General features: G+C 37.0%; 2 protein-coding genes across 9 annotated transcripts in view; one reads left to right on the top strand and one right to left on the bottom strand.

Moving 5' to 3' along the window:
* Positions 1–8,801, top strand: part of LOC128628682 (kelch-like protein 10) — a 230,100-nt gene that overhangs the window by 197,158 nt on the left and 24,141 nt on the right. The gene's annotated exons all lie outside the window — the stretch shown is intronic.
* The window catches only part of LOC128634112 (NACHT, LRR and PYD domains-containing protein 12), a 12,078-nt gene continuing 10,628 nt past the window's right edge, over positions 7,352–8,801 (bottom strand). For 7 of the 8 annotated variants that reach the window (XM_053684334.1, XM_053684336.1, XM_053684338.1 and 4 more), the window contains 2 exons: positions 8,771–8,801; positions 7,847–8,623 (listed from right to left, as the gene is read on the bottom strand). The exon at positions 8,771–8,801 is cut by the window's right edge and continues 146 nt beyond it. In XM_053684334.1, the coding sequence (XP_053540309.1) occupies positions 8,587–8,623; positions 8,771–8,801 (68 nt within the window). In that variant the 3' untranslated portion in view covers positions 7,847–8,586. Of the gene's footprint in view, positions 8,624–8,770 lie in introns of all 8 variants that reach the window. The other variant, XM_053684333.1, reaches the window with a different exon arrangement.

Genomic DNA, 8,801 nt, shown 5'->3' with positions numbered 1-8,801 from the left:
TGTCACAAGACCCTGAAACAGCACCACAGGAGCTGCAATTGGAACTGAGCGATCTTCAGTCTGACTCCATCTTAAAGGAGAAGTTCAACTCTCTTAAACTGAATGACTTTTATGCTTCACTTAATGAAGAGACGTTTCCAAACCTCCAGAGGACGGCACAGAAGATGCTGACGTGGTTTGGCTCGACCTACGTATGTGAGCAGACATTCAGCGTCATGAACATCGACAAAGCCCCTCACAGATCCAGGTAACTGACCAACACCTCGGATCTCTCCTGAGAATTGCCACAACAAAACTAACTCCAGAGTTTGATGCACTGCAAAAAAGGGAGATCAACAACACTGTTCCCACTGAAACTGGACGTGAATTTCTCTACTGTGTTCTCAAATTAATGCATTTGGGAAACAATTGGTACAATGAGCCTTGCATATTCATGCTTTGCTACCTGTTAAAGGCCAAATCCTTTCATGTAATGGCTTTTACATGTCATTTATATTAGTTCACACAAACACTCCATCCGTCTGTTCCTGGCCCGGCCCCTCTGTCAAATTTTAGAACCCATTGTGGCCTGCGAGTGTCGTGAATAAAATCAGCCTTTTAGCCTAGGTCAAAAACTTCAGAGACAGAGAGTTTAGTAGATGTCAAAAAGTAAATAAACTTTATTGAAAATCAATAAAGTGTGACAGTCTGCAGAGTGTCCGGATTATGCAAACACAAACATGTCTTTATATACCTATCTCCAAAGCATAGTCTCTGTAGGTGGGGTTTTGCCTTTCCTCGTTGAAATAGACCAATCTTCTTTTGCCACAATTAAATATTCATGTCTATGTGTTATGTTAAATTTGTGGAACATGCACAGTTAGTTGTTTTTCTTGAAAAGGTTTCATGAGGACAAGGTTTCTTTTACAAAAAAAGGTTTCACACAGGCTTGTGTGTCTTGACCTTGACTCCCTTCTTAGGCCTCAATGAGCATCTGTCTGTCTCTATCGGTTATCCCCGCTGATATCTACCTCCTTTCCCCAGGCCCTCTCCTAACTCCCTAATTTGTATCTGCCTCAAAGTTATTTACTCACGCATGCGAATATCTACTGCCAGTTTTTATTGCTGTGGAGACAGGAGACAGCTAATACAGAAGAACAATTGTTGTGCACTGAAACACAGAGTTCATTCCACTCAAATCCACTCAGAATATAACCTGATCAAACATTGTTCTATGGATTTAGTTTATGCTTCTAACCATTGATTATACATATAGATGATGTTTTTTAACCAATATTGATTATACGATAATGCTCAAGTAATAATTCTACATGTTGGTTATATATTGAATTCACTTCATTAACATATCCAAATGTCAGTTACACATATTGTTTGCACTTCAGATATTTTCCATATATTCTCCCCCTCTGGGGCTTACTAAGCCCCATCTAGCTAGGGAGAGTAATCTCACAATCCAGTCCCTTCATTTACACTAACTAGTGATCAATGTATGACCATGTCAGCCTTCTACCAATGACCAAATCCTGAAACCACTCTCTCTGGAGACCAGAAACAAACATCTCCTCTCCCATTGGCTAGAAAGGAGTAAAAGATTCTGTCTCTTTCCCTAACCACAAAAATCAAGACATTGTTTGTAAGCGTGAGCATGCGTTTGGTTCAGCACTTGCCTGTGGTTGTCATTGTGATGTAGAGTACACAGTTGATTAAGCACATATAGCTGATACAAGTATAGACTAATAAACATGAATACAAAACAATTTTCTCAGTTTGATTAATCATGACAGTGATCACCCTGTCTCTTAATCACACTTTATATTGTAATAGAAAATGTAAAAATTTAAAAATAGAAAAATGGAAAAAGCAAAAAATAAAAACTCCAACACATCCTTTCTCAGGGGGTGTGTTAACAATGTTTGTCTTCGACCCAGATACTTTGCGTATCGTGGGGATGACCCTTGGGGAGAGGTTAGAACACCCAGATCTCAGGATTTTGTCATGAAGAGAGCAAACAGTGATCTACTGAAGACCATACTTGATAACGTCCAGGAAGCTTAACATTTGTTGTGCTTTATGGGGCAGAGGATGACCCCACTCATGTCCTGTCGGCCTTGGGAGCGTGCGAGGGAGTCTCTGACCACAGAGGAGTACACTGCAGGGAGTCCGCAGCCCCTGAGGGAGACGCACCCAGGTGTACTACTGATCTTGGAATGTTAAGGGGAGTAACGGCCTTGAGAACTCTCACATGCAGGCCCACTGGAAAAAGAGCTGAACGCAGGACAACAACAGAAAAATAATAATTATCATGTGGAATGGAAGAGGTTACAGTAGGGACATCAGGCACTAATGCAGTTACTGGGATTACTAGTTCGTTGATTTTGCAAATTTTGTGTAAAATGCCATCCTCTTCCAGCCTTAAACATTGGTTACTGGGTGTGTTGTATTGCAGAACTTATCACAGTTTTTATCACAGCTTGCTGTAATAATGCTAGAATAATTGGGCATGTCCCTTCATTCTTTTCTGAGGACAGAGGGTATTGTTTTGCAGAACACAGGATGACTATACTTCACTTTAGCTTAATACAGTGTACATGTTACTTCTCGTGCTTCAACCTTATGTAGCCCATAATGTGCCAGGTATGTTAGCGAGTTCAGGATGAGGGATGCCACCATCACTGTCCGATTTGGAAACTGGAGACAGACAACTGGGCACACACAACTGCAAAACCCATCATTAAATGTTCAATTTATGCATCAGATCAAGGCCTAGTAAAAAAGGTGAATAATTATCATTAGATTTACTAGACACTGATTTTAATAATGCAGAAAGCCATTCAAGATGAGGAGTTCAGTTTTTAACACATTAAGAGTTCTGATGTTTATAGAGCATTCAAATTGCTCGATATAAACAAATCACAAGGCCCTGATTGTGTGGAATCTGTATTCCTGAAATTAGCAGCTGATATTATTTCATCTCCTTTAACTTATCTTTTTAATCTTTCACTAGACACTGGTGTTATACCAGAAATTTGTGAATTGGCTTTTGTTGTTCCTTTATTAAAAGAGGGAAATTCCACTATATTAGATAATTACAGTCCAATTCCAAAGCTTTGTGTCCTATCAAAAATGTTAGAAATCCTTATCAGTGAACCGTTGACATGTTATCAGATTGCAAACAAATCTTTTCTAGTAATTAAAGTTTCATAAGAAACATCACCACAACAGAGGTTTTGAAAGTCTTAAACAATATTGCGTAATCTCTAGATAAAGGTGATTACTGCACTCCCCTTTTTATCAATTTATCAAAGGCTTGACACAGTCGATCATGAAATATTGCTGCAGAGATTAAATAATGTTGGTCTATTAAATCATTTAAAAATGATTGAAGTAATCTCTAATTCTCTAATCAAAGGAATAATTCCTCTCATAAAGGGGTCTTCTACTCTCATGTTTAGTTAATCTGTCAAAGAGTTCTAGTCTGTTGTCTTTAAAAAATACAACCCTAAATGGCAAAGATTCATTCTTCTCCCTTCCTGAATTCCTCTCTTAATATCCTTCTGGTGAATGAAAAAACTAAATCCTTTAGTCTAGGACTATTTGTGATGTACACTAATCTAACATGTTAATATCCCATCTGTGCTAACGAGAGATGATCCCAATAATACAGAACTAAAATAGAGTAAATGAGGTTGAGATCTAGACATGTATTTACAGTTCTCTAGTCTCTTTTATCCCACTCATTTTTATTCAAAACATCCTATTGAATTTGTTTTTACTGTGTACAACAATAGTGTTTAGTTTAAAGGGTAGACGTGCATGCACCCCTTTGTCCCTTATTAACTTACAACTGTACCACACTCAAAATATCACTCAGACCCTTCATACATGACATTTAAACTTTCTTCACTTTCTGTAAATATCTCAAATCAGGAGTAATGCGTATGTGTATTTAACTAGTCTAACAAAATTTATCATCTATGAGCTTGGTTTCAATTTAATACAAATTTGTTTCCTTCACTGAGCGCCATTTGTGAAAGGCGTAAAAAAGTTCCATTATAAATGTATCCATTTCATTTAAACTGTATTTGATCCTATTAAGTTGGTGTTAAGTCTACTCATGTCACGAACTACATTTCCCATCCTGCACTGCGGCCCACAAACATCTCTGCCATGCACTGCAAATCCCAGATCACACACCTGCATTAAATTCACAGCACAATCACAGCTACAGTATAAAGACTTTCAATTCACTCACAGATTGTGCAGTATACGCTCCATTCCTCGTGTTTGTGACCATTGCACTGTCTTATTTAAATATTGAGACTTGTGTTTCGTATACATTGTATTACATGTCCATAGCACACCGTATATAATATATATTTGTATATTCACACATTACTTTATTCTATTCAACAGTCTACGGTTCAGTAAAGAAACAAGTCTCTCAAACTACACTGCTGCAAAGAGACTGTAACTGAACTAAACTAACAAACATGTCACTGCAGTGAGACCCACATCAGCACAACAACAGGTCACATCAACAGCAAAAGAAACCACCACGTAACATGCAACACTGTCCGATCCAGACACATGTAATCCATGCAAATCCTAATTCAACATCAACTATTCATCTTATTCTAATGTGAAGGACTCCACACATCTGGAATAGACAGAAAATATGTTACAAAAAGTTTGAAAATAAGTGTAGACTAATATTACCATCAAATCTTACTAATTATTCATCACTGGACATAGGCACTGTTTAAAGAGGAATATACAGCAAATTATTCATCACAGTGCAACACAAATACCTCACGCCAAAAGAACTCACACTTACACTGCTCAACTTAGAAAAACAGCAGTTACATTATTATTATTATTATTATTATTATTATTATTATTATTATTATTATGTATTTATTTATTTTTTGCTTTGAGTTCATTGCAATCGTGACGTGAGTGACCAGTTGGCATGGCAACATCAGGGCCCGTAAAGATTTATAGACACATACAGGAATCAAAGATACACAAATTAGTGATGGTTATTCCAGCTCTTTTCAGTGAGTCAGTTCATTTGGCTCAGCAATAAACTCCCAAACGACTCTTCATTCAGTACGACTAATGGCTTTTATAATTCAGCTAAATTTAGCAATATTTGGACCCATGATTAGTATGTGTGCACATATATCACTTAACTTGTTCAGTGTAGGCTAATTATACTAACCTTTAATTGTACATCATTTTGGATTATGTTTCGCATAAAACCTTAAATAATATAAAAACAAACATTATTACCCATGTGTATTAAGTGTTTTATTTAGCTTGATCTATCCAAAGCTCAAACCATTCCAAACAGATCACACTCACTACACTGCTGGACTACAGGTCTAATATGGCTGTGAAGGTTGTCAGTACTCTCTAAAAACAAATGTTCAGGCTCAACAAAACATTAACGAAACAGTTTGCAAAACATCAATCATTTTGAGTTATGACAACTTTAAATTCATTTCAACCAACGAACTGCACCGAGTTAGAGAAATTACCTTTTCCTCTACGATCAAATGTGTTTTAAATGAAAACTTATTTAATAATCTGTATAATAAACAAGTTTTTAACCCCTTTCGCCCCGGCATAAGGGATCATTCCGCCGGCGGAATGGAAAACTACTTATCGGACATTTTCAACTAGTATAAATAAATGAATTATTGTATCACTGCAGTTCTGGTATAAGATTAGTCAGGACACTGGTGGCTTTCTGTGTGTGCAGTTTTATGACTGTGTGTTTAACTGCTAGTGAGAAGGGGGATGGGAAAGGGGCGGGGTTTGAGCTCCCTGCTGGTCAAACGATTCACACCTCTCCATGAAAACATTGAGACAGAGATAAATCAGAGATCAGGAGTAAAGCTTTTTTTGATAGTAAAACATTGTATACAACTGCCACAATAAAATTATAACATTTAAACCCAAGATCGGTCTTGTGTAAACGTTTACTACCTTACATTTCCTACATAGACGAAAATCCAGTTCACTCACGGTTTTATAAATCACGCACATTTCCATCGGTATAAAGTCCATCAGCTTTATTGACGAAAACAAATGCAAAGTTCCATATTTAGTCACAAATGTCCTCTTCAAAATGCATTAAGTGTTTTGATATCCCACCCCTCTGCAATTTAGTAATTAGCCATAAACTGAACTGAGACACATTCTAAAAAAAAAACAACCTAATCTGCTTGGGCTATGCTGAACAACCCGCCTCCTAAATTATAATTGGCAGTCTAACTTGATTGACACCCACTTGGACCAATTGTAGATGCTTCTAGCTTTCAAACAAGCCCAAACTCGACATGATTGACCACTCAGAGGCTGAGAAAATCAAACGGAGATGTTTGGTGCCATTTGGAGAGGCTGTTTTGTGCCTTTAACAAAAAATAAATAAATAAAAATAAATGTTTGCTATTTTTAGAAGTCTGCTATTTTTAACGGCTTTGTGCCATTTAGAGAGGGTTTTTTTTTTTTTTTTTTAAGAGGTTTTGGGTCATTTGGAGAGGTTTGGTGCCACGGTCCTGCCATGACCATCCCATGTGTTGACTCTTTCCCGTCATTTAACACTAATCAGTATTAAAAATATTAACATTGATATCTGAGTCTGATAATAAAATTAACTTCTACTTACAGTCAAATTTTGTAGTGTTTAGGACATTTAACACCCTTCCGTCCAAAAGAAACCAAAAGGGGGTACAAACTTTTACACTCCACAGTATTTGGTAGAAATTGCGCTTATAGAACAACTGAACAGCAACGTTTCCATACAGGTTTTAACTATTTATCTATTTATCTAACTATTTATAAATGTTTATATATATTTATCTTATTTAGTTAGTTTACATTTATATTATATAAGTACTTATGCATTATTTTTTATGGATGCACAAAAAGCACCGAATTAAACTACAGTCCTAAATTTTTATATATATATAATGTATGTATATGTATGTATGTATGTATGTATGTATGTATGTATGTATGTGTGTGTATGCATTGGGTTCTTTTCTGTTTTGGACAAACATCTGTGTAAAGTTTTAGTCTGAATTTATATTTGTAACACTCAGTTTGTGGATTTTATTTTAAATAAACAAAAAAAGGCACTGAAAGTTTGCCCCGCCCCCATCAGATTAATCGAAAAAATAATCGACCAATTAATCGATTGTGAAAATAATCGTTAGTTGCAGCTCTAATTATAAGCTGCATCATGAAATTGATTTTTTAACAAAAAATTCATTATTATTATCGTCATTATTTCATCCCTAATGTAGTGCACTTAAACCGGAAATGACATCAATTTGGGATTCGGCCACACAGCTTCCGTTTAACTTACCTCGGGTTTAAAAACAGAACGGAGTTTTAATTCCTCAAACACAGACAAAATAACCAGCTTTTACTTTTAAACTGGATCAAATCTAACTGTAAAACTGTCAGAAATAATTTAATCTGGAGATGATTAGTTCGGTGTAATAACTCAACTGCTCAGGAGATACCCGCTGCAGCTTTTTCTTCTTCTGTGATTTCTACTGGTCGGAGACGCAGCTGTTAGGCGCGTTACCGCCACCGCGTGGACTGGAGGATATAGTTCCAGGTTGGAGGAAGTCTATCCTATCAAACTTACACCAATAATTTCCACTCATGGTTTTATTAGATCCTATTTATTATTCCAGTGGAGTTTATGACTTCTTCATGAATGCCAGCAGTGAGTCGTTCACTGTGTCTTACCCAGATATACTGAGTGAAATACTGAGTCACCACAACCTCAATCTCTAAATGTTTAACAGCAAAAAGCTTTAAATTATGGTGACTTTGGGAGTATTTATTTATATGATTATATAATGAAACAAACATTAACATAAGCATGTGCTGCACAACATTTCATTAGTTTAATTTTACATTTTAATTTACTGTAAAGCGCTTTGCTAAATTTTGCTACGTAAACTTTTTAGGTATTAAAACTGGTTACTGTTTGATTGATGACAAACTCCATATTTTTATACCTTGGAGCTCTGTGTTACCATGGTAATTTATAAACAATTACTAACAACATTACCTTCATCAATGCACGTTTACATTTTATTTGATACTTGGCCATTGTTACGTCCTCAGTTGTATTTCTGTTTGTACTATGTTCCATTCGTGTGTCTATGTCGGGGGAGGGATGGGTGTCTTGTCTCCTCCTCTTTTAAGCCCAGTCCACTGCGACGCGTCATGTTCCTGCTGGCCATTGGACGATCACATCTCGTACACGCCTGCTCCCGCCTCGTGCTTTGGGATGAGTTGTCTGTACATTTCCGGACGTGTACTTAAGCCTCGTCAGTCTCCATCCCCGGGGCAGATCGGTGCCGTTGCTTTGTACAGCAGATATTTGGTTACGTGTGTTGATTTCTCCTGTGTACGACCTTCTCCCTGTTCTTGACTGTTTCTGCTCCGCCCCTTTAAGTTTAATGATTCAGCTCCCAAACTGCTGGAAATGTGGGACGGGTTCTAACTCTTCACCAAGACTGCATTATCCTGAAGAAGAGGTTTGAGGTGAGACTCCCGTCATACGCCAGTCCTGGTGAGTTTATTATAGTTAATGCTGTAAGACAGAGAAGAACATCAGTGTAAACACACAACATCAACATAAACACACACACACACACACACACACACACACACACACACACACACACACATTATTGAGTATGATACAGTAGAGTAAAGAGACAGTAAGTCAGTAACTCACTGTAGTGTCTCCAGGTTACAGTGTGGATCCT

Source organism: Ictalurus punctatus, chromosome 12, assembly GCF_001660625.3.
Source record: "Ictalurus punctatus breed USDA103 chromosome 12, Coco_2.0, whole genome shotgun sequence".
Classification (NCBI taxonomy): domain Eukaryota; kingdom Metazoa; phylum Chordata; class Actinopteri; order Siluriformes; family Ictaluridae; genus Ictalurus; species Ictalurus punctatus.
The sequence above is the reverse complement of the archived record's forward strand: the minus strand, read 5'-3'. Positions and strand labels throughout refer to the sequence as shown.